The sequence below is a fragment of the Choloepus didactylus genome, chromosome X, assembly GCF_015220235.1.
Source record: "Choloepus didactylus isolate mChoDid1 chromosome X, mChoDid1.pri, whole genome shotgun sequence".
Taxonomy (NCBI): domain Eukaryota; kingdom Metazoa; phylum Chordata; class Mammalia; order Pilosa; family Megalonychidae; genus Choloepus; species Choloepus didactylus.
This window is the reverse complement of record NC_051334.1, coordinates 125192694-125219680: the sequence shown is the minus strand read 5'-3', so window position 1 is coordinate 125219680 and position 26987 is coordinate 125192694. Positions and strand designations below refer to the sequence as shown.

At 37.4% G+C, this 26987-nt stretch overlaps 1 protein-coding gene across 6 annotated transcripts in view; it reads left to right on the top strand.

Annotated features, from left to right (window-relative positions):
* The window catches only part of MORC4 (MORC family CW-type zinc finger 4), a 118160-nt gene that overhangs the window by 32906 nt on the left and 58267 nt on the right, over nt 1-26987 (top strand). For all 6 annotated transcript variants that reach the window (XM_037821620.1, XM_037821618.1, XM_037821619.1 and 3 more), the window contains 4 exons: nt 2212-2340; nt 4097-4165; nt 4561-4612; nt 6012-6187. In XM_037821620.1, coding sequence (XP_037677548.1) covers nt 2212-2340; nt 4097-4165; nt 4561-4612; nt 6012-6187 — 426 coding nt within the window. The remainder of the gene's footprint in view (nt 1-2211; nt 2341-4096; nt 4166-4560; nt 4613-6011; nt 6188-26987) is intronic.

Sequence of the window (26987 nt, the reverse complement as noted above, 5' to 3'; positions counted from 1 at the left end):
TTCCTGGTGAATATTGTTAGAACTGCACCAAGGTATTTGAGAGTAGAAATAGAGAACCCAGCATATTAGAGAAAAGGTAGAATTTATAAATCTCAGATAGGTAATTGTACACAGAAGTGTGGCTCAGGATGAAATGCCCTAGTAGACCAGGGAAGTAACATAATACAGAGGATAGAATGAGTAATGATACATATAAGTCGGTTATACCACCACCCAAAGATTATAGTGTTGAAAGTTCATTTTGGAGTAGGCACATGTGCTTTTTAAAAAACAGGAAATCATCAGGCAAATGTAACATAAAATTTTGTTTAAAATTAAACTTGATTGCTGTATGTATATCACCATCTTCTTACTCTAAAGATCTCAGCTCATCTCCAGCCTTCATAGTTTTCAAAAAATGCAAATCAAGATGAGATGCCATTTTTTGTTTTTCAAATTAGCAGTGGTTAATGCAGTGAAACAGTTGTTCATATACTACTAGTGTGCATGTGTGTGTATATGTGTGTGTATTATAGAGCTTTTCTGGAGATAGAATCATAAGAGAGCTATTATTTATTGTGTACTTACTTATATGCCAGGCACTGTTCTAAGTTCTTTACGTGTAGTGACCCTATGAGATAAGCAGATATTACTACCTTATAGATATGAAGACTGAGCACTGAGAACTTAATTAAAACTTGTCCTAGGTTACACAAGTAGTAAGTGGTAGAGCTAAAGTTCAAATATAGACAGTCAGGCCCCCAAACCTGAGTTCTTCTGGGTGGGTGCAGTGAGGGGAGTATGGTACAGTCTCCTCAATTTCCTACATACTGCAAACATGAACTATCTGCCTGGATGGAAAAATCTACAATAGTCTGCATGTAGCTCAAAGCAAGGAGTTGCTTCCTCTAAGCATGCTTGTCCCTGAGAGAGTAATATTGGCATATTTCTGCAGAAGCTTTTCTTTGCCTGTGCATGTAGAACCAAAGCGAAAATGACCTTTGCTCTCCTCTCCCACTACTCTGAAGTTTTTTGTTGGCTCAGGCTCTAAAGGAAACTGTTGCATGGAAATACATAGACACCAGAGGTCAGGCCTGAGCTTAGAGTTTAGAGGTTGCAAGACTGGAGCAGCCTGGAGCTAGGAGATACAAAACTATATGTCTAAAAATGTGTACAAAATTTCTTTGTTAAAACGGCATTTTTAAAAAAGAAGACGACATTGCATTTGAGTGGTAGAATTGAGAGCCTTTTATTTTCTTCCTTATATTCTGCATTATTTTCTGGGTTTTCTATAATGAGCTTATATTACTTTTATAACTAGAAACATATGTTATTTAAAACGATAAGAAAGATTAAATTAAGAAATAAAAGAATCACACTGCTCTATTGAAATATCTATTATGACCAATATAAATATAACATACACAAAACCCTCCCTAAATTAAATTGTGTTACTTAAATTGGCCTGAAGTGCCCCTCTACCGTTTTTCTGTGTCTTTTCTCAGCCTTCCCCCTTCCCACTCCAGCCTTCCTTTCATACCTCAAGTACTGACTACTCCTATGGAGAGGGGTTAAAAGTAGAAATCCGAAAGAGTTTTATCTTAATAATTTAACCCGACTGTTGGTCTGGAGCCACCATTTCTAGGTATGAAATTTAATCAAATTTATATTACTTTTTAAGATTAATTTAGGGATTATCAACCTAATAAAATTTCTATTGAAATATTAACAAAGGCTTATTATGAAGGAAAGAAAAGAGGAACAGGGAGTTTTATTCAGGGAATTGTGGGAGTCGTTTTGATGACAGTGCTTCAGTGATTCCCTTAAATGCATTTTAAACCTGTCATGGGTTTGGACCGAAGCAAACAAAATGTTTCTGTGGGTTTTAATTCCTTGGAAATATTGTTTTATATATATATTCCTACTTAATACATTTTAGAGTTAAATTATCCTATTTTTTGTTTAAAACAAGAGATTCCGGGATAAATATTACTGACATTCATAAATACTGGTATCTCACCATGTTAATACTTGTTCATATCTGCTATAGTTCTATTATTATTTTATCCTTGGAGTTCAAAATGTGTACATTTTTGACAACTGGACTATAACAGTTCTAAGATGTTTCATATATAAAATTATGCTCTTTTACTTTTAGGATGTGCCTTTTTAGCATAAGACAAAGGACAGAGCTAGGATGTACACAGTCACACTTTCCTTTCCTCCATTCAGGAAGATTCCTGACCAGACATGGGTACAGTGTGATGAGTGTCTTAAATGGAGGAAGCTTCCTGGCAAGGTTGATCCATCTACATTACCTGCAAGATGGTTTTGTTACTATAATTCCCATCCAAAGTACAGGTGAGGCTCCAGTACTCAGTATTATGCCTGAGATAACTCCTGATTTGTCTCTATATTCTAAAATATTTTTCATCTTCAGCCTGGCATTCAAGCCCCTATGCCAGCTGGTCCCAACTGAACTATTCAGCCTTTTCATTTTCCTTATACCTTAACACAAACCCTATGCTTTAGCCATGCCTGTGGCTTCAGTGTTCCCCACACAGGCTATGCTTATTTCCTCCACTTTAATAGTGTCTTTCCTCTTGCTTGCAGTGACCTTCTGCATTCCATCCGCCTATCCAAATCATATCCATCTGGGGAGCTTGTCTTCAGTGTGACCCTTTCCTATTGACAATTGTTTATAGTAATCTTACTCTAGCTTCCTATGGTATTCACTTCTTGACATTTGTTTACATACTGTTTTCTCTTATTTTGGATAGTGTTCATATATATGTATATATGCTTTTGCTCTTCAAGAGATTGTAAACTCTTTGAGAGCAAAAGCCTTCAGAGTTGACAATTTTCTTCATATGCCTACTACACCTGAATCTGTGTTATAGTACCTAATGTATATTGAATGCTGTTTGTTTACATATTTGTCTTCCTAACATCTAATATAGTGCTTGGCATATCCATGGGTGTTAACTTCAATTTAACAAATATTTATTGAATTGATTTGATAGTCACATAGGTTCATGATAATAAGACTGTTTGCTTGATTCAGTTGTTACTTTATTAAAAAATTATTTTGGAAGGATAAATGCTGATAGAAAAAAGGTGCTAAAACAGAGTATGCATTTTAGGAAAAATAATCTAAGATGGAGGAAATCAAGTAAATGAAGTCTGGGTCTGTAATGTGTAAACATTTTCCCATAGTCTCCAGATGTGCCTAAGCACCTCTCCATGAACAGGAAATGGGATTGTGTGATTAGAATATGGGATAGAGTACTTGAAGTCTCATTTTTGAATTATGTTCCTCCCTCCTATTAGTTTACAGTTAGTCCAGGAGACATAACCTTCCAGGCCACTTTGCCCCATTATAAAATGGATATAGCTTAGGATTTCCAATTATTATTAATTTTGTTTGTTTCTAGGATCGATCACCGTTGACCATTGAATAAATTTTCTATCACTCCTGTCAGTTTTTGTTCCTAAAATTATTTTCCTGTTGCTTTACATATAGAAAGTGTCTTTTCATTTATAGGATCCTCTTTTTTCTCCTCTTTGCTAATCTCTGTACTGTTCTTTTTACAGTGTAATCTTCTAGTCCCTTTATCCACTTATATCTGTTTATCATAGCCTCTGATTTTTCTTCTTCAGATATCATCACTTAATCTTATGTATCTTCATAATTCTAGTCTGTACCTTGAGAACTATTTTCTTAGTAGACAGGAGGCAAAAGACCTAGGTTCTAGTCTCGACAATATTCCCTTGGTATGGAATCTCAAACAAGTCTCTCATATGCTGTATTTTACTGTGTAAAAATAGAGATTGTATTTCTTGCTGTCTACAATAGTATGTATTTTGTAGCAGTCACATACCTTGAATGTCTCGGTAGAAAGGTGATATATGCACCAAAATAGTTATACAATGGTATGCCTTGAAATATGGACTGCTTCATGTTAGCCTGCACACAGGTTTTGTGATGTGGATAGGTTCTGAAGTCTGAAATATTAGAGGATTATTAACCTGCCCTATCATAGTTGTAAAGGAAGTAAAGTGTAAAGATAAATGGCATATTGTGCTTCCAAAAGATGATTCCGTCTCTCTACTGCAGGAGGTGCTCTGTTCCAGAGGAACAAGAACTCATTGATGAGGACCTGTACTTGAGCAAAGCTAAGAAACAGTTGAGTATTTCTGAGGTGTGGTCTTATATCATAGAGTAGAACAGCCTGACCCTTCCTAGTAGGACAGGGGAGTTTTGAGAACAAAGATGATTATTTTGGGGGCAGGGGTTCTTAATGATTTCCTTCCTCACCTCTTTGTTCCCCCAATTCTTTATTCCTTCTAACCATCTCCTGAATGTCTCAACTAGTGATTGTTTTTAGTTCCTTCCTATTTGGTGGGACATTTGAAATCTCCCATCAGTAGCATGGTTCAGGATGGCACCCTTAGTTGCTCAATTGAGCTCACAATATTTCTATTTTAGAAGGGACATCATAACATAAATCTACAACTGGCAATACATTTCAAGTTGAAAAGTTTCATGAGTGAGCTAAATAACACTTTGTCTTCCGCTAGAGATCAAACTGTTGAGAAGAAGAAAGTGCCTATGGAAAATGAGAACCACCAGGTGAGAGACATACTATCTCCTTCCTTTTCTCACTCAGAATTTTCCCCAACAGAGGACATAGTTGAAGGAAGCAGCACTCTTGAAAGCTGCATAGAAATAACGAACCATTTCTTCTGGTGGTCCTTTATTAATTGGAGCTTTTGGTTTTGCTTTGATGTCTGTTGTTACTGAGGTCCTATGGGCAGATCATCAACTAAGTTTCAGGAAAAATAGAAGAACCAAATCATTGATTACCCAGATGTAGATTTGGTACTGATTCTAGACAGTGTGAATGTCACATTCAGTGTCACGGAATATTCAGGGTTGTGTGCCATTCTCATACAAGCTGCTCCTATTGAATGTTGAATTTTCCCTTCTTTCTTAGGATGCCAGGATTCAGGGGTGATTTCTTCCTCCTTCCTCTTGGGAAAAAGAGGTGGTTCTTTGTGCCCGTCCCCATCCCTGCTTTCAGGCTGGCTGGCTTTATAAAGACTCTGCTGTTTTGAATTTTCAGGAGCACTTTCTCTCGGACATGGTTGCCCAACTCCGGACGCTGAAGGGTGCAATAAGGTTGGCCGTCCTTTCAGGGACACTCCTTTTCTGACAGCCACCATAGCACCCATATATCTTCCCCACCCAACCTTGCCTTTCTGCATGATTTTCCTCTTGACCCTCTTTCCCAGAGAGACCTACTAGTCGCATGTTAGATTCACCTTCCACCCACTCAATCAGGATAGGTCAGACTGGTGAAGATAGGGCAATTTAGTGGTAATTTTTTTTCACTTCCTGCCAATACCAAGGCATATGAATAATCAGGCTTTATACCCTAATGTCTTGGCTTAATAGTCTGATCTAGAGATTGGGAGATTTCCTGGGATTGCCCTTTCGTCATTCAGTTTACCTCCCCTTTATACTCCTTCAACTTAATCATTCATACTATGTTCATAAGCTGGCTTTTCCACAAGACCCCAGGTGCATGTCTCTGTGTGTATGCACTACATGAGTCTCTCGCATGCATTTCTCCAAAACCAGCACAGACACTCTTGCTGCAGTGTTTTTTCCCTCCACCTCTACCTTCATTACAGATCTCAGAGAGGTGAAAACCTGGTCTCAAAGTGGGTGAAAAGAGAGAATTAGACATTGATTAAGGGGCATGGGTTTATGTTGTGGGTGGGATAACTTGCTAAGAGCCAATATGTGAATTGGAGGAGGTCTGTTGGTGTCCATCTGATAAGGTTGATAACTGAACTTTCCTGAGTTCAGTGTTCTAGTGTACCTTACTGTGTGCTATTTGTTTTGTATAGTAAATGGGTTCTTTTTATTTGGCCAAGTGTTCTCTCCTAGCATCAGAAGGATTGACTCATCCTTTGGTATTTGGCTTGACATTGGGATCTTTATGAATCATTTCTTTCTTTGATAGGTATTCACTCATCCACTGAGGATCCCTACTGTTCAAGATATGTCTGGATTGAATAAAAAGACAATTGGATCCGAGGGAATTGATAGCCCTCGTCTGTCTCCATCTGTTGGAGAAGAAAGTAGAACTCCTCCTCTTCAACTTAAGCCTCTGGATTCCAGTGTTTTTCAGTTTTCCAGGTGGGTAAAGAACATAATCTCTCTTAAATAGTAAGCCCCAGCATCAGCTTTCCATTAGAGTAAGTAGGTATGTTTTATTATGTTTATGTTTTTCCTAAAGCCTAGCGTGGAATTCAGAAGAATAAGTATAATTTTGGATTGTTACAAGTATGTGTTGCATGTACCCCCAATTCTTCAACACTGCAACTATTTTGTCTTTTTTTTTCTTTTTACCTTTTTGAGGTGATCATTTGCTAATTGTGCTTTTGTGTATTATATATTCACATTATGTTGGGAACTGTGCAAGTGAAGTAATAGACATGAAAACTCTTTGAAAAAGCATGAAGTGCTGTGCAAATGTGGGATACTTTTACATAGATAAGCATTGTTCCTTTTCTTAAGTTTATGGATATTGAAGTCCTCTGTGACCTCATAGGCCTGGAACATGTTGTCCATGTATAAAATTAACTATTTAGAAGTTTCTCTATACTATTAGGTAAGCCTTCTCCATTTTAGTTCATTGTTTCTTGGAATAAACTATTAGTGTAAATTTAGTCTTGGGCTTTGCTTGTTCGTCTTTAAGCACCTCATCATTATTTTGTAAATCTTTATAACAGGAAGGGGTATAATTATTCTTTTTCTTAAATATCAGGAGTATTTGAAGCATTGAAAGGTGACTGCCCCTATACTGCCATAGGACTGAAACTCAGGACTTCTAATTGTGACTGCTGGCTTTCTCTTGTCTACTATGCTTTTCACTTCTAGCAATGCCGAACTGCAGGGCAGGCATTTAGTTGCTTTCTAATAGTAGAAACTTCTGCAGTCATGTGATTATTATGTGGTAGGATGTGAACTTTTTATTGGTGCTTTTCAGTTTGGATGTCATCTTGACAATCTGTAGGATCAAGGCAATAGAACACACAATAGGGTAAAATTGCCCCCTTGTTTGTTTGTTTTTTTTCTGTTCAATGTTACTGATTCTTTTTCCTATTTCTTGCTTCTTAGGCAGATTTCTTCAGCTCTTCATCTAGACAAATTTCTCTGCAGTTGTTCAAGTCCCCCCATTCAATGATTCTTCCACAATTAAGCCCTGTAGATATTAGTAGGATCCCGCAACCCCCAGGATATGAACAAAAAGCCTCAAGAGGAAGTCAGTTTTTAGGAGAAAACTAATAAACTCTAAAGGAGTTAAACGAGGATTTGTATGAAAGCATCTAGAACAGTGCCTTGGATATAGTAGGTGCTCAATAAGTAATGCTTAAAAGTGAATCATATGGAAGGAGCAATTTCTAAAATTGAAATATGCAACAAGGGGGTAAGAAATATAGTCCAGCCTTAGTCTCAGGAGCTTGAGCCTAACCCTGCTCTGTTTCCATCCGTAATTTTCCAACTCCCATTGTAGGTTAGGAGAAGTATACAGTAAGTGCTATGTATTTTTGAACCACAGTGTTACCTTTGTACCTTGTTGGTGTCCTAGAGAAGCTCATGTATCACCATTGCCACTGGAGCATCAGGTGTCATTGTTCTTAAGGCTATGCTTTCCCTGCTATGACCAATTTTCCTTTTTTTATTTTTCAATGTTTATTTTATAACTCAGTAGTAGTTTTGGTGACTTGAAGAGGATTATAAATACTAACTTATATGTGTATTTTATGAGTGCAGTATGGCAATACATCCATTGGGTGGCATACTTCAGTCTCTACTGGGATTTTTCTGAGTCTTTATGGAGTTGTTATATCCACAGTGGGGTTTTGGCTTTAGAGGACAGGTAAAGGAAAGTACTTTGACCATTCCTTTGTGATTTTAATTTAGAGAATAAGATTCTTTCCAGAGAAAGTGATGTGTGATAATTGATGCTGCTAATATCATTATGTGTTTTGTAATTTCAGTAAATGGTCCTTTCAAGCTACACTTATATGGGGTTTCAGATTGACTGGGGAGAGTCTGTCTTTTCTATTTTTTTTTTTTTTTTTTTTTTAATCATCATTTTATTGAGATATATTCACATACCACGCAGTCATACAAAACAAATTGTACTTTCGATTGTTTACAGTACCATTACATAGTGGTACATTCATCACCTAAATCAATCCCTGACACCTTCATTAGCACACACACAAAAATAACAAGAATAATAATTAGAGTGAAAAAGAGCAATTGAAGTAAAAAAGAACACTGGGTACCTTTATCTGTTTGTTTGCTTCCCCTACTTTTCTACACATCCATCCATAAACTAGACAAAGTGGAGTTTGGTCCTTATGGCATTCCCAATCCCACTGTCACCCCTCATAAGCTACATTTTTATACAACTGTCTTCGAGATTCATGGGTTCTGGGTTGTAGTTTAAAAGTTTCAGGTATCCACCACCAGCTACCCCAATTCTTTAGAACCTAAAAAAGGTTGTCTAAAGTGTGCGTAAGAGTGCCCACCAGAGTGATCTCTCGGCTCGTTTTGGAATCTCTCTGCCACTGAAGCTTATTTCATTTCCTTTCACATCCCCCTTTTGGTCAAGAAGATGTTCTCCATCCCACGATGCCGGGTCTACATTCCTCCCCGGGAGTCATATTCCACGTTGCCAGGGAGATTCACTTCCCTGGGTGTCTGATCCCACGTAGGGGGGAGGGCAGTGATTTCACCTTTCAAGTTGGCTTAGCCAGAGAGACAGGGCCACATCTGAGCAACAAAGAGGCATTCAGGAGGAGACTCTTAGGCACAAATACAGGGAGGCCTAGCCTCTCCTTTGCAGCAGCCGTCTTCCCAAGGGTAAAACTTATGGTAGAGGGTTCAACCCATCAAACCACCAGTCCCCTATGTCTGTGGTCATGTTAGCAACCATGGAGGTGGGGTAGGCGAATACCCCTGCATTCTCCACAGGCTCCTCAAGGGGGCACTACATCTTTTTTTTTTTTTTTCCTTGTTTGTCTTTTTTCTTTTTTTTTTTTTTAACTTTCCCTTCTTTTTTAAATCAACTGTATGAAAAAAAAAGTTAAAAAGAAAACAAACATACAATAAAAGAACATTTCAAAGAGACCATAACAAGGGAGTAAGAAAAAGACAACTAACCTAAGATAACTGCTTAACTTCCAACATGTTCCTACTTTACCCCAAGAAAGTTACATAATATAGCAACATTTCAGTGAACTTGTTCCTACTACATCCATCAGAAATTAACAGACCATAGTCATTTCTGGGCATCCCCAGAACGTTAAATAGCTTATCTGTTCTTCTTGGATTATTGTTCCCCCTTCCTTAATTGCTCTCTACTGCTAGTTCCCCTACATTCTACATTATAAACCATTTGTTTTACATTTTTCAAAGTTCACATTAGTGGTAGCATATAATATTTCTCTTTTTGTGCCTGGCTTATTTCGCTCAGCATTATGTCTTCAAGGTTCATCCATGTTGTCATATGTTTCACCAGATCGTTCCTTCTTACTGCCGCGTAGTATTCCATCGTGTGTATATACCACATTTTATTTATCCACTCATCTGTTGAAGGACATTTGGGTTGTTTCCATCTCTTGGCAATTGTGAATAATGCTGCTATGAACATTGGCGTGCAGATATCTGTTCGTGTCACTGCTTTCCGATCTTCCGGGTATATACCGAGAAGTGCAATCGCTGGATCGAATGGTAGCTCTATATCTAGTTTTCTAAGGAACTGCCAGACTGACTTCCAGAGTGGCTGAACCATTATACAGTCCCACCAACAATGAATAAGAGTTCCAATTTCTCCACATCCCCTCCAGCATTTGTAGTTTCCTGTTTGTTTAATGGCAGCCATTCTAATCGGTGTTAGATGGTATCTCATTGTGGTCTTAATTTGCATCTCTCTAATAGCTAGTGAAGCTGAACATTTTTTCATGTGTTTCTTGGCCATTTGTATTTCCTCTTCAGAGAACTGTCTTTTCATATCTTTTGCCCATTTTATAATTGGGCTGTCTATACTATTGTCATTGAGTTGTAGGATTTCTTTGTATATGCAAGATATCAGTCTTTTGTCAGATACATGGTTTCCAAAAATTTTTTCCCATTGAGTTGGCTGCCTCTTTACCTTTTTGAGAAATTCCTTTGAGGTGCAGAAACTTCTAAGCTTGAGGAGTTCCCATTTATCTATTTTCTCTTTTGTTGCTTGTGCTTTGGGTGTAAAGTCTAGGAAGTGGCCTCCTAATACAAGGTCTTGAAGATGTTTTCCTACATTATCTTCTAGGAGTTTTATGGTACTTTCTTTTATATTGAGATCTTTGGTCCATTTTGAGTTAATTTTTGTGTAGGGGGTGAGGTAGGGGTCCTCTTTCATTCTTTTGGATATGGATATCCAACTCTCCCAGCCCCATTTGTTGAAAAGACCATTATGACTCAGTTCGGTGACTTTGGGGGCCTTATCAAAGATCAGTCAGCCATAGATCTGAGGGTCTATCTCTGAATTCTCAATTCGATTCCATTGATCTATATGTCTATCTTTGTGCCAGTACCATGCTGTTTTGGCAACTGTGGCTTTATAATAAGCTTCAAAGTCAGGGAGTGTAAGTCCTCCCACTTCGTTTTTCTTTTTTAGAGTGTCTTTAGCAATTCGAGGCATCTTCCCTTTCCAAATAAATTTGATAACTAGCTTTTCCAAGTCTGCAAAGTAGGTTGTTGGAATTTTGATTGGGATTGCATTGAATCTGTAGATGAGTTTGGGTAGAATTGACATCTTAATGACATTTAGCCTTCCTATCCATGAACATGGAATATTTTTCCATCTTTTAAGGTCCCCTTCTATTTCTTTTAGTAGAGTTATGTAGTTTTCTTTGTATAGGTCTTTTACATCTTTGGTTAAGTTTATTCCTAGGTACTTGATTTTCTTAGTTGCTATTGAAAATGGTATCTTTTTCTTGAGTGTCTCTTCAGTTTGTTCATTTCTAGCATATAGAAACATTACTGACTTATGTGCATTAATCTTGTATCCCGCTACTTTGCTAAATTTGTTTATTAGCTCTAGTAGGTGTATCGTTGATTTCTCAGGGTTTTCTAGATATAAGATCATATCATCTGCAAACAATGACAGTTTTACTTCTTCTTTTCCAATTTGGATGCCTTTTATTTCTTTGTCTTGCCGGATTGCCCTGGCTAGCACTTCCAGCACAATGTTGAATAACAGTGGTGACAGCGGGCATCCTTGTCTTGTTCCTGATCTTAGAGGGAAGGCTTTCAGTCTCTCACCATTGAGTACTATGCTGGCTGTGGGTTTTTCATATATGCTCTTTATCATGTTGAGGAAGTTTCCTTCAATTCCTACCTTTTGAAGTGTTTTTATCAAAAAGGGATGTTGGATTTTGTCAAATGCTTTTTCAGCATCTATTGAGATGATCAATTGATTTTTCCCTTTCGAGTTTTTAATGTGTTGTAATACATTGATTGTTTTTCTTATGTTGAACCATCCTTGCATGCCTGGAATGAACCCCACTTGGTCATGGTGTATGATTTTTTTAATGTGTCTTTGGATTCGATTTGCAAGTATTTTGTTGAGGATTTTTGCATCTATATTCATTAGGGAGATTGGCCGGTAGTTTTCCTTTTTTGTAGCATCTTTGCCTGGTTTGGTATTAGATTGATGTTAGCTTCATAAAATGAGTTAGGTAGTGTTCCATTTTTTTCAATGTTTTGAAAGAGTTTGAGTAAGATTGGTGTCAGTTCTTTCTGGAAAGTTTGGTAGAATTCCCCTGTGAAGCCATCTGGCCCTGGGCATTTATTTGTGGGAAGATTTTTGATGACTGATTGGATCTCTTTGCTTGTGATGGGTTGGTTGAGGTCTTCTATTTCTTCTCTGGTCAGTCTAGGTTGTTCATATGTTTCCAGGAAATTGTCCATTTCTTCTACATTATCCAGTTTGTTGCCATACAGTTGTTCATAATATCCTCTTATAATTTTTTTAATTTCTTCAGGATCTGCAGTTATGTCACCTTTTTCATTCATTATTTTGTTTATATGGGTCTTCTCTCTTTTTGATTTTGTCAGTCTAGCTAGGGGCTTGTCAATCTTGTTGATCTTCTCAAAGAACCAACTTTTGGTGATATTTATCCTTTCTATTGTTTTTTTTGTTCTCTATGTCATTTATTTCTGCTTTAATCCTTGTTATTTCTTTCTTCTACTTGGTTTAGGATTGGTTTGCTGTTCATTTTCTAGCTTCTTCAGTTGATCCATTAGTTCTTTGATTTTGGCTCTTTCTTCCTTTTTAATATATGCGTTTAGTGCTATAAATTTCCCCCTTAGCACTGCTTTTGCTGCATCCCATAGGTTTTGGTATGTTGTGTTCTCATTTTCATTCGTCTCTATATATTTAGCAATTTCTCTTGCTATTTCTTCTTTAACCCACTGATTGTTTAGGAGTGTGTTGTTTAACCTCCAGGTATTTGTGAATTTTCTAAGTCTCTGATGGTTATTGACTTCTAATTGTATTCCATTGTGGTCAGAGAATGTGCTTTGAATAATTTCAATCTTTTTAAATTTATTGAGGCTTGTTTTATGTCCCAGCATATGATCTATTCTGGAGAAAGTTCCGTGAGCACTAGAAAAGTATGTGTATCCTGGTGATTTGGGATGTAATGTCCTGTAGATGTCTGTTAAATCTAATTCATTTATCAGATTGTTTAGGTTTTCAATTTCCTTATTGGTCTTCTGTCTGGTTGATCTATCTATAGGAGAGAGTGATGTGTTGAAGTCTCCCACAATTATTGTGGAAACATCAATTGCTTCCTTTAGTTTTGCCAGTGTTTCTTTCATGTATTTTGTGGCACCTTGATTGGGTGCATAGACATTTACGATTGTTATTTCTTCTTGCTGAATTGCCCCTTTTATTAGTATGTAGTGGCCTTCTTTGTCTCTCAAAACATCCCTGCATTTGAAGTCTATTTTATCTGAGCTTAATATTGCTACACCTGCTTTCTTTTGGCTGTAGCTTGCATGAAATATTTTTTTCCATCCTTTCACTTTCAGTTTCTTTGTGTCCCTGTGTCTAAGATGAGTCTCTTGTATGCAACATATTGATGGTTCATTTTTTTTGATCCATTCTGCGAATCTATATCTTTTAATTTGGGAGTTTAATCCATTTACATTCAACGTTAAAACCGTGAAGGCATTTCTTGAATCGGCCATGTTATCCTTTGGATTATGTTTGCCATATTTTTCCCTCTCTCTATTAATATCCTTTATTGTACCCATACCGAATCTCTTTAGTACTGAACCTTTCTCCAAGTCTCTCTGTCCTGTCTTTGTTTCTCTGTCTGTAGGGCTCCCTTTAGTATCTCCAGTAGGGCAGGTCTCTTGTTAGCAAATTCTCTCAGCATTTGTTTGTCTGTGAAAAATTTAAGCTCTCCCTCAAATTTGAAGGAGAGCTTTGCTGGATAAAGTATTCTTGGCTGGAAATTCCTCTCACTCAGAATTTTAAATATATCGTGCCACTGCCTTCTTGCCTCCATGGTGGCTGCTGAGTAGTCACTACTTAGTCTTATGCTGTTTCCTTTGTATGTGGTGCATTGCTTTTCTCTTGCTGCTTTCAGAACTTGCTCCTTCTCTTCTATGTTTGACAGTGTGATCAGTATATGTCTCGGAGTGGGTTTTTTTGGATTTATTCTATTTGGAGTTCGCTGAGCATTTATGATTTGTGTATTTATGTTGTTTAGAAGATTTGGGAAGTTTTCCCCAACAATTTCTTTGAATACTCTTCCTAGACCTTTACCCTTTTCTTCCCCTTCTGGGACACCAATGAGTCTTATATTCGGACGTTTCATATTATCTATCATATCCCTGAGGTCCATTTTGAGTTTTTCAATTTTTTTCCCCATTCTTTCTTTTATGCTTTCATTTTCCATTCTGTCATCTTCCAGGTCACTGATTCGTTGTTCAACTTCCTCTAGTCTTGTACTATGAGTGTCCAGAATCTTTTTAATTTGGTCAACAGTTTCTTTAATTTCCATAAGATCATCCATTTTTTTATTTAGTCTTGCAATGTCTTCTTTATGCTCTTCTAGGGTCTTCTTGATTTCCTTCATATCCCGTACTATGGTCTCATTGTTCATCTTTAGTTCTTTGAGTAGCTGCTCTAGGTGCTGTGTCTCTTCTGGTCTTTTGATTTGGGTGCTTGGGCTTGGGTTGTCCATATCGTCTGGTTTTTTCATATGCTTTATAATTTTTCAAATTGGCAACCAGGGCCATTAAGGAAAGGTGCACAGGGCAGAGAGATCAGCTTTGCTTCGGGATTTGCATATGCGCCTCAAGGCCTGAGCTCCGCCCTTCCCCCCTCTGCGTTCACCAGAACTCCAAAAATCCTCCGCTTTTATTTTGGAGTTTTTCGTGTTGTTTTTTTTCTATGCCTGTCTCCTCTCTGCTGGGCTGGCTGCTCTCAGAGTCTCTGGTGTCTGGTCTCAGTCTATCTGTGGTTGGAGTTTGAATCAGTAGAATGAGTTTCCGATAAGAGCAGCCACTGCAATTCTCCCTTCTCCTTCCCGGAGCTGACAGCCCCTCCTCCCCCGGGACTGAGCCTGGCAGGGAGGGGCGCGGGTCCCCTGGCCGCAAAAACTTACAGATTTCGCTGATCTCAGCAGTTCCACGTTTTCATGAGTGTTGTATGAAGTATGCCCAAAGTCAGATTGCTCTGTGGTGTCCAGTCCACGCAGTTCCTGATTTTTTACCTACTTTCCTGGAGGAGTAGCTAAAACTTACAGCTCACCAGTCTGCCATCTTGCCCCGCCTCTGTCTTTTCTATTTTGAGGAAAATGGAGGCCCTCAGAATTTAGTAAGATATCAGGGTTTCCGCTAAAACAATTTTAATAGCATAACAGGTTTCATCAAGAATTACAAAGTTCTCCTTTGTCATTATCAAAACCTGAAGCTGATGAGGACATGTAGAGAACTCTAGATAAAATAAAGCCTACACTATCCAAGAGAGTTTTAAAACGTTGTAGTGGTTCAGATAGTATGACCTGGAAGGGACCCCAGGGAGTTGTCAATGGAAACAACTTTGTGAGTCTCACAAACCTAGCAGGGGCCAGGGGTGATGGGCCTGCGATAAAGAATAGATTCAGCAAGTATATAAACAGGTATAACCTGTTAGGAGAAGACAGTTTATTTGTGTTAAAGGAAATAATCCCTTGTCATTCACTCATTCTACAAATATTTGAATGCTTACTGTATGAGGATGTATTAATAGTAGAATCAAAGATGAAGGAGCTTATAGTAGTCAACGTTTCATATGTGTCACCAATACATGATAGGTTCCATATGAGTAGGTACAAAATAAGGCCTAAAGTAGCCACAAGCATATGGACATAGGGGAGAATTAGTGGCTATAATTTTTTTTAGATATTTAGGGAGCCTTTGAGTAAGTTATATGTCAAAGGCCAATTAGTGCATGTTTAAAAGGATAACCAAAAAAATCTGAATTACACTGTAATGGTGGAGTGAGATGAGGAGGGACATTTTAATATTTTTAAAGGAATGTTTGAAATAACAAACAAGGGGTAGAAATAGAAGAAAATTTTTATGAATGAATAAGATTGATTCAGGGGAGAAAATTAATATTTTAAAGTATGATCTGGGAGCCTGACTTCCAGAACAGAGAAATAAGGGGCATGGCAGACTTCCCCAACAAACAATCATTTTAATTAAAATTATTTTTGAAAAACAATCATTTAAAGTTTATGGAAATTGTCCTGAGGACTTATGGCAAATGGAGAAACATTCATTCAAGAAAATCTAAATCTTAGGAAGAGCAGCAAGAGTCTATGGCGTTTGAACAGTGCCATGCTCTCCTCTGCTCCAAGCACTGCCTTACAAAAATTACTTAGAGAACCCAATTCTTAGCAGAAGTGGTCAAGAAAGGGGGGCTCCTTTTTACCCTAGCTCCCAATCTAGAGCTACAGTTTCACTCTGGGAGGGGTAGGCCACCAGTAGTTTATCGTCTTCCTCCGTCCCACCTTGCGGAAGCTCTATTCCAGGTAGATCCAAAAGGAATTGATCTCTCTTGCCCCACTCAGCTCTCTCTTGTCCTAACCACCCCCCACTCATAGGGTGGAAGCTCTACTCCAGACACAGCAAACCAAGATCACATGGCCACTTTTGCTCCTGCCCCAACTAGCTGTAAGGCAATCCAGGAAGACTAGGGAGCCATCACTACCCCAGTGCCTGCTCATAAAGGAAGGGTTTTACTCCAGGAGAAATGGGCCACTGTCTCCTCCCCTAACTTGTGCAGTGGTGCAGAGGTTCTGCCTAGGAAAAGAGGCCTTAAAGATGAATAATTCTGTAGCCCTATGTAAGGGAGCTGATGTTATTTGAAACTGGGGGTTTTTCATGTACATCCTTTATTATGTTGAGGAAGTTTCTTTCTTTTCCTGGTTTTCTAAGTGTTTTTATCAAGAAAGGATGCTGGATTTTGTCAAATATCTTTTCTGCATCAATAAAGATGATTATGTGTTATTTTTCCTTTGTTCTGTTAATGCTACGTATTACATTTATTGATTTTCTTATATTGACCCACCCTTGAGTACCCAGGATGAATCTCACTTATCATGATGTATAATTCTTTCGATGTGCTGTTGTGTTTGGTTTGCTTGTATTTTGTTAAGTATTTTTGCATCTATGTTCATAAGAGAAATTGGTCTGTAATTTTCTTTTCTTCTGGTATCTTTATCTGGCTTTGCTATGAGGGTGATGTTGGCCTCATGGAATGAATTGGGGATTCATTGAGCAGGATCGGTGTTAATTCTTGGAGTATTTGGTAAAATTCCTTTGTGAAGCCATCTGGTCCTGGTCTTTTCTTCGTTGGTATGTTTTTGATTACTGATTCAATCTCTTTATTAATTATGGGTTTGTTGAGATCTTCTATTTCTTCTTGAGTCAGTGTAGGAATTTGTCCATTTCATCTAGGTTGTCTAATTTGTTGGCATACAGTTGTTCATAGTATCCTGTTACAATCCTTTTTATTTCAATGGGGTTGGTGGTAATGTCCCTCTTTTGATTTTTTATTTTAGTTATTTGTGTCTTCTTTCTTTGTCAGTTTAGCTAAAGTTTTGTCAATTTTTTGATCTTTTCAAAAAAGGAACTTCTGATTTTGTTGATTTCTTTCTATTGTTGTTTTCCTTCTTTATTAAATTTATTTGTCAAAAAATAAAAAAGACGTTTCTAAACAAAACAAAACATAGGAATAGGAAAAACAAATATCCTAAAATAACTTCATTACTTCCAATATGCCCCTACCATACCACAAGAAAATTAACAAACCATAGCATTCCATATCATTAAGATTACCCTCAATATCTTATCTGTTCTTATTAGATTATCGTTCCCCCTTCACTAACTGCTATCTATCTCTAGGTCCCCTATATTCTACAATATAAGACACTCGTTTTACATTTTTCACAGAATTCACATTAGTGGTAACATACAATGTCTCTCCTTTTGTATCTGACTTACTTCATTCAACATTATGCCCTCAAGGTTCATCCATGTTGTCATATGCTTAATGACATCGTTCCTTCTCACTGCTATGTAGTATTCCATCGTTATGTATGTGCCACATTTTGTTTATCCACTCATCTGATGTAGGACATTTAGGTTGTTTCCATTTCTTGGCAATTGTGAACAATGCTGCTATGAACATCGCTGTGCAAATATTTGTTCATGTCACTGCTTTCAGGTCCTCTGGGTAAATACCAAGAAGTGAAATTGCTGGATTGAAGGTTAACTTGATATCTAGCTTTCTGAGGAACAACCAAACAGTCTTCCAGAGTGGCTGAACCATTATACAGTCCCACCAACAATGAATAAGAGTTCTAATTTCTCCACATCCTCTCCAGCATTTGTAGTTTCCTGTTTGTTTAATGGCAGCCAGTTTTATTGGTACGAGACGATACTTCATTGTGGTCTTGATTTGCATCTCCCTAATAGTTAGCGAATATGAATGTTTTTTCTGTGTTTTTTAGCCATTTGTATTTCCTCTTTGGAGAAATGTCTTTTCATATCTTTTGCCCATTTTATAATTGGGCTATTTTTACTATTGACGTTAAGTTGTAAGTTTTCTTGTATACAGATATCAGTGTCTTATCAGATAGATGGTTTCCAAATATTTTCTCCCATTGATTTGGCTGTCTTTTTACCTTTTTGACAAATTTTTTTGAGTTACAGAAGCTTTTAATTCTATGGAGTCCCCGTTTATCTGTTTTTTCTTTCGTTGCTTGTGCTTTAGTTGTAAGGTCTAAGAAGTGACCTCCTAATACTAGGTCTTGAAGATGTTTCCCTACGTTATCTTCTAGGAGCTTTATGGTGCAATCTCTTATATTGAGATCTTTGATCCATGCTGAATTAATTTTTGTATAGGGGTCCTTTTTCATTCTTTTCGATATAGATATCCAATTCTCCCAGCTCCAATTGTTGAAGAGGCTTTTATGTTCCAATTCAGTGAATTTTGGCGCCTTATCAAAAATCAGTCAACCATAGATCTGAATTTCCAAATTCTCAATTCGATGCTATTGATCAATATGTCTATCTTTGTACCAATACCATGCTGTTTTGCCTACTATGGCTTTATAGTAGGCTTCAAAGTCAGGCAGTGTAAGTCCTCCCACTTTGTTTTTCTTTTTTAGAATATTTTTAGCAATTCGAGGCATCTTTCCCTTTCAAATACATTTGATGACTGGCTTTTCCAAGACTGCAAAGTAGATTTTTGGAATTTTGATGGGAATTGCATTAAATCTATAGAACAGTTTGGGTAGAATTTACATCTTAATTTTCTCTATCTCTTTAGGTTGCCTTCTATTTCTTCTAGTAGAGATATCATTTTCTGTGTAGAGATCTGTGCCGGTTTGAATGTATTGTGTCCCCCAAATGCCATTATCTTTGTGGTCTTGTGGGACAGACGTTTTGGTGCTGGTTAGATTTGCTTGGAATGTGCCCCACCCAGCTGTGGGTGGTGACTTTGGTGGGATACTCCCATGGAGGTGTGACCCCACCCATTCAGGGTGGGCCTTGATCAGTGGAGCCATATAAAACATGCTGACTCAAAGAGACTGAACAGAGTGCAGCTGTGAGTGATGTTTTGAAGAAGAGCAAGCTTGCTAGAGAGGAATGTCCTGGGAGAAAGCCATTTTGAAACCAGAACTTTGGAGCAGACGCCAGCCACGTGCCTTCCCAGCTAACAGAGGTTTTCTGGACGCCATTTGCCATCCTCCAGTGAAGGTACCTGATTACTGATGTGTTACATTGGACACTTTATGGCCTTAAGACTGTAACTGTATAGCCAAATAAACCCCCTTTTTATAAAAGCCAGTCCATCTCTGGTGTTTTGCATTCTGCAGCATTAGCAAACTAAAACAAGATCTTTTACATCCTTGGTTAAGTTTATTCCTAGGTACTTAATTTTTTTAGCTTCTACTGAGAATAGAATCTTTTTCTTGAGTGTCTCTTCAGTTATGTCATTTCTACTGTACAGAAACATTAGTGACTTATGTGCATTAATCTTATATCCCGCCACTTTGCTGATTTTGTTTATTATCTCAAGTAGGTGTGTCGCTGATTTCTCAGGGTTTTCCAAGTATAAGATCATACCATCTGCAGATAATGAGAGTTTTGCTGCTTCTTTTCCAGTTTGGATGCCGTTTATTTCTTTTTCTTGCCGAATTGCTCAGACTAGAACTTCTAGCACAATGTTGAATAATGGTAGTGACAACGGGCACTTTTATTCTCATTCCTGATCTTAGAGGGAAAGCTTTCAGTCTCTCACCTTTGTACTATACTTGCTGTGAGTTTTTCATATATGCTCGTTATCAAATTGAAGAAGTTTCCTTCAATTCCTAACTTTTGAAATGTTTTTATCATAAAAGGATGCTGGATTTTGTTGAATGCTTTTTCAGCATCTATTGAGATGATCATTTGATTTTTCCCTTCTGATTTGTTAATGTGTTGTAATACATTGATCGATTTTCTTATGTTGAACCACCCTTGCATGCCTGGGATGAACCTCACTTGGTTAGGGTGTATAATTTTTTTAACGTATCTTTGAATTCAATATGCAAGTATTTTGTTGAGAATTGCTGCATCAATATTCATTAGGGAAATAGACCTATAGTTTTCCTTTCTTGTAGCATCTTTATCTGGTTTTGGTATTAGAGCAATGTTGGCTTCATAAAATGAGGTAGTATTCCATTTTCTTCAATTTTCTGAAAGAGTTTAAGTAGGAATGGTGTCAGTTCTTTTTGGAAAATTTGGTAGAATTCCCCTGTGAAACCGTCTGGGCCTGGGCATTTATTTGTCAGAAGCTTTTTGATAACTGATTGGATCTCTTTACTTGTGATTGGTTTGTTGATGTCTTCTCTTTCTTCTCTGGTCAGTCTGGTTGTTTGTGTGTTTCCAGGAAATTATCCATTTCCTCTAAATTATCTAGTTCATTGGCATAGAGTTGTTCATAGTATCCTCTTATGATATTTCTGATTTCTTCAGGAACCTGTAGTAATATTCCCCTCTTGTTTATTATTTTGTTTATTTGGGTCTTCTCTCTTTTTGACTTTGTCAGTCTAGCTAAAGTTTCATCAATCTTGTTGATCTTCTCAAAGAACCTACTTTTGGTTTTATTTATTCTCTCTATTGTTTTTTTGTTTTCCATGTCATTTATTTCTGCCTTAATCCTTGTTTCTTTTCCTCTACTTGCTTTAGGATTAGTTTGCTGATCACTTTCTAGCTTCTTCAGTTGTTCCCTTAGTTCTTTGATTTTAGCTCTTTCTTCCATTTTAATGTATGCATTTAGAGCTATAAGTTTCCCTCTCAATACCACCTTTGCTGCATCCCATAAATTTTGATACGTTGTGTTCTCATTTTCATTTGTCTCTAGATATTTAGCAATTTCTCTTGCAATTTCTTCTTTGACCCACTGATTGTTTAAGAGTGTGTTGTTTAATCTCCAGATATTTGTGAGTGTTCTGGTTCTTTGATATTTATTAATTTCTAGTTGTATTCCATTGTGGTCAGGGAATGTGTTTTGAATAATTTCAATCTTTTTAAATTTATTGAGGCTTGTTTTATGCCCCAGCATATGGCCTATCCTGGAGAAGGTTCCATGAGCACCAGAGAAGAATGTATATCCTGGTAATTTGGGATGTAATGTTCTATATATATCTGTTAAGTCTAATTCATTTATCACATTGTTTAAGTTCTCAATTTCCTTATTGGTCTTCTGTCTAGATGATCTATCTATAGGAGAGAGTGTCGTGTTGAAGTCTCCCACGATTATTGTGGAAACATTATTGCTTCCTTCAGTTTTGCCAATATTTGTCTCATATACTTTGGAGCACCTTGATTGGATGCATCAACATTTATGTTTGTTATTTCTTCTTCTTTTTTTTTTAATTCTCTATTTCCAGTTATCTCCACTCTAATATTTATTTCCTTCCTTCAGCTTGCTTTGAGTTTAGTTGGCTTTTCTTTTTCTGGTCTTTCCAGTTTTGAGGTTAGGTCTCTAATTTGAAATCTTTCTTCGTTTCTAATATACACATTTAGAGCTATAAATTTCCCTCTCAGCAGTGCCTTTGCTGCATCCCATAAGTTTTGGTGTGTTGTATTTTCATTTTCCTCAAATATTTCCTAATTACCCTTGTGATTTCCTCTTTAACCCATTAGTTATTTAAGAGAATGTTGTTTAATATCAACATATTTGTGAATTTTCCATTTCTCCCTCTGTTATTGATTTCTATCTTCATTCCATTGTGGTCAGAGAAAATACATTGTATGATTTCAGTATTTTTAAATTTATTGAGACTTGTTTTGTGACCTAACATATGGTGTATTCTGGAGAATGATCCATGTGCACTCAAGAAGAATGTGTATTCTGTTGTTGTTGGGTGAAGTGTTTCTATATATGTCTGTTAGGTCTAGTTGGTTTAGAATATCGTTCACATCTTGTATTTACTTATTAATCTTCTATCTAGATGATCTATCCATTATGGTAAGTGATATATAAAAGTCTCCTACTATTAATGTAGAGTGATCAATTTCTCCCTCCAAATCACTCAGTATTTGCCTCATATATTTTGGGGCTCTGCTTTTAGGTGCATTTATATTTATAATTGTTATGTCTTTTTATTGACTTGACCCCTTTATCAGTATATAATAGCTATCTTTTCCACTTGTAACTGATTCTGGCTTTAAGTCTATTTTATTTGATAGTACTCTAGCAACCCCAGCTCTCTTTTGGTTACTACTTACATGATATAGTTTTTCCACTCTTTCACTTTCAACCTACTTATGTTTTAGAATTTAAGGTGTCTCTTGTAAACAGCATATAGTTGAGCCATGCTTTTCTATCTGTTCTGCCAATTTGGGCTTTTTGACTGGACAGTTTAATCCATTTACATTTAAAGTCACTGCTGATAATGCAGGACTTCTGCCATTTTGCTTTTAGTCTTTGTAAGTCTCATACCTTTTTTGTCCCTCAATTTTTCCATTAATGCCTACTTTCAAATTTATTTGATTTTTTAATTTGATTTTTTTAGTCCCTTCTCATTTCTACCTGGATATATTTTTCATATATTTTCCTTGTAACTACCATGAGGTTAAAATTTAACATCCCAAATATGTAACAGTCATATCTGATTTGATACCAGCTTGACTTCAGTAGCATACACATGCACTGTTACTATACCCTTCCATTCCCCCACCTTTTTTGGTACTTGTTATAAATTATATCTGTGTACATAATATTCCAAAACCATAGATTTACCATTACTTTTTAAGTATTTACATTTTAGCACCTGTAGGGAGTAAGAAGTAGAGCTATATACCCAAAAAATACAATGCAATAATACTTGCATTTATAATGATCCAAATGATTACCTTTACCAGAGGTCCTTATTTCTTTATACCACTTTGAACCTCTGTCTAATGTTTTTTCCTTTCAGTCTGAAGAACTCCCTTTGGCTTTACATGTGGTATAGGTCAAGTAGTGATGAACTCCCTCAACTTTTGTTTATCTAGGACTGTTTTATTCCCTTCCTCATTTTTGAAAGAAAGTCTTGCCAGGTATAAAATTCTTTGTTGGCTGTTTTGTTTTGTTTTGTTTTGTTTTTGTCAGTACTTTAAGTATTTCAACCCAATTCCTTCTTTCCGCCATGGTTTCTGTTAAGAAATTGGAACTTAATCTTATTGGGACTCCCTTGTGCATAACACATTGCTTTTCTCTTGCAGTTTCCAGAACTCTTTGTTATTTGCTTTCGACAGTTTTTTCAGTATGTGACAGGGAATATTTTTCTTCAAGTTTATCTTGTTTGGTGTTCTCTAGTCTTCTTGGACATGCATATTCACTCACGTCTTTGCTAAGATAGGAAAGTTTTCTGTCATTATTTCTTTCAGTATTCCTTCTGCCTCTTTCTTTCTTCTCCTTCTGGCACAATATACACAATAATGTGTGTACTGGTATGTTTAATGGTGTCCCAGAGGTCTCTTAGGCTGTTTTTGCTTGTTATAATTCTTTTTTCTTTCTGCTTCTCAGCCTGACTCTTGTCAATTGTCTTGGCCTTGATTTGCCAATTCTTTCTTCTGCAAACTCCAATCTGCTTCCATGGCTCCCCAAAGCTGTGCTTTCTTGGCTTGGCCCCTGCCTAGCCAGTGCAGTACTTCAGTTGTCCTCCGCAGCTCTGGGGAAGTGAACCATCTTTTCGTCTCCTCCCACTGCCTTTGTTCCTGGCAGATTGGAACAATGGCTACCCTCAGAGCCAGATCCCCAGCGATCCATAGTAGCCAATCAAAAACCTTCATCACTGATCGCCTCATGCTACCCGATTCCATTATCTTGAGGAAATGGATTTTTACATCCCTCTGTGGCACCAGCAAGCTGTACCTCACTGGCACCAGCAAGCTATGCCAGGGGCTGGAACCCACTGCTGCCTGCCATGAGAGTGAAGGATGGGTACTGGCAACCACTGCAAGGAGAGCAATTTATTGGTATTTACTACAGTTTACCGGCCTCTTACACTCTTCCCTGGATGCTGTACTGTGTTCCACTGGACTCTGGAGTTTCAAAATAAGATGATTCAGACAATTCCTGCCTTTTAATAGTTGTTTTAGTGGAGGGTCTGATTCCTGGAGCTTCCTACTCTGCCATCTCTCCCCCTGACTCTAGTTCCTATAGTTTTGAGGTTAAGTCTCTGGTTTCACATCTGTCTTCTTTTTTAATGTACACATTTAGAGCTATAAATTTCCCTGTCAACAGTGCCTTTGCTGCATCTCATAAGTTTTGGTAGGTTGTTATTTCATTTTCTTTTGCCTCAAGATATTTCCTAATTTCCCTTATGATTTCCTTTTTAATTCATTGGTTGTTTAAGAGTATGTTGTTTAATTTCCACATATTTGTGAATTTTCCATTTCTCTTTCTTACTGAATTTCTAGCTTCATTCCATTGTAGTTGGAGAAGATATATTGTATAATTTCAATATTTTTGAATTTATTGAGACTTGTTTTTTGGTTTATGTTTATTTGGAACTGAACACGGAGAATTCCCTACTTAAGGACATTGTCAAAAACAATGGAGATCTTAGTGGAGAGCAATTAAGAGGGCACGCATAGCTCTGTGATACAAGTAGCAATAAGCAAAACAACAATCAGAAATTTAGTAGACAAAACCAGGGAAAGAGAGCCAATAAGAACCCTCCTGGGGTCACAGTCAACCCTGGGAGTCTGGAAGGCTGTGTATAAGCACTAGGCTGCACCTACTCAGAGGCAGTCAAAGAAGGACATATGGCAGACTTGAAAGCATTCCCCAAGCTACATATAGATAAGATAGCAAAGGTCAAAAGCCTCACTGACACTAGGGGCTTAAGCACAATCTCTGACCAACCACTGGCTTAACAGTAAGGTACTCTGACCCAGGGATAACTCCTAGGAAACCAGGCTTAAAAATAAAATCATCCATAACCCTGGTGGTCTGAAAGACTTTGTGCATGCCCAAGGCTGTGCCCCTTCAGAAATTATTGGAGAGGGAAAATTCAAGCTATGAATCCCTGGCTGGATGTGGGGTAAAAGTGCAAACTCCCTGAACTGTAATAGTAACCTCCAAGCCACACACACTATTCCAAAAGTAAAGGGTGAAAATCTAGCTGGCTAAAGGAGAATTAAGTGCAATCTTTGACCAATAAGCGGCTTATGATAACCTGGGGCAAACCATAGGTTGCCAGGTAAAAGATTAAAAAAAAAAAAAAAAGAACAAATCATAACAGGAACATCCGAGGCTGCACAAGTGTGAAGGAAATAGGCTTCATGGAGCCAGTTGAGCCGAGTTACCAAATAAATGAATGAATGAATGACTAAGCAAACATCATATCCCCAGGGAGATGGGATCAGTATCCAGATATATATCATCAAAAATGTCCTATTTCCAACAAAAAATTATGAGACATGCAAATAAACAAAGTATGACCTACATATAGGGGAAAAAACAGGCAATAAAAACTAATCTTGAATGGGCCCAGATGTTGGAATCAGCAGATAAAGACTTCAAAACAGCCATTATAAATAGCTTAGAGAACTAAAGGAGACCATGTCTAAAGAATTAAGGGAAGGTGTGATGAAAACAACTCTTCAAATAGAGTAAATCAATAAAGAGACAGAAGTTATAAAAAAAATTTTAAAGAACCAAACAGAAATTCTAGAGGTAAAAAACAAATTCTAGAGGTAAAATAACAAATTCACTAAAGGAGCTCAACAATATATTAGACTTGACAGAAGAAAGAAAAATTAAGAATCAAGGAAAAAAGTGAATAAGAATGAACAGAGGGAGTGATGTCATCAACATGGTGATGTAAGACATCCCCTGAAAAAGCCTCCCTAGAGATTTAGCGAATAAAAGGACAAATCCCACTTTCTTAGGTATCTGAAGGATGGTAGAGACTGGAGAAGGTCTTCACAAATGCTGAATCAAAGAAAATGAAAAATAGGAAATTTTTGTCCCAGACCTGCCAATCCCTTCCCATTCCCCTCCTCCTCACTTGGTCCTGCACAGCTTAGGAGTCACTCAGAGACAGTAGTCTGAGTCCCTGCCACGGTAGACAGAAACTATAGACACACTCACAGCAGCAAGTTAGAACCCCACTCATATTCAGGCACAGACACCTACATCTACAGATCCAGGACAGAACACAAGCTGCTGAGGAGTGCTGCATACAAAAGGGCCCCAAGGGAGGAAAATTAAAAAAAAATTAAAAAGAGACCACAGTAGAACTGCTGGTAACAACTGCTATGCCATCGCTCAGTCTAGTTTCTGTGGGCTGCACAACCTAAACTCAAAACAGACTTTTCTGGAGTGACCCACCTTTCTGGATTGACCCCATCTAGCTCCATCTGGTGGGGCAGGATACCCCAATGGGGAAGAAACCAAAGGTAGAAAAGCCTCACAGAATTAAAAAAAAAAAAAAAAAAAAAAAAAAAAGAAGGTGTTTAAGCTAAACTGGTATAAGATAGGACAGGTCCCAGAACTGAAAAGGGTAAGGAAAACCAGGCACTGAGTAAGGGAGAGAATTTAAACAAATCGCAGGAGCTGGGGAGAAAATTCTGCACAAAAACAGAACAGATTAAAGGTTCCTGGAGAAGGAACAGAGGAGAGGAAGCTTTCTCCTGGAGGTGAAACGATTCTACAAAAAGTGCAATCTTAAATATTGTACCGCATATCCATGGCAAAAATCAGATGAAAAAGAGCTGAGAAAATCTGAACAGTTAAACTTGGGCTATTCCAAAGGTCTAGAATAAGTTAGACCAAGCATCAACGAAGAGCCTTAACACAAAGCCATTCAACAATAAAATCCTAGAC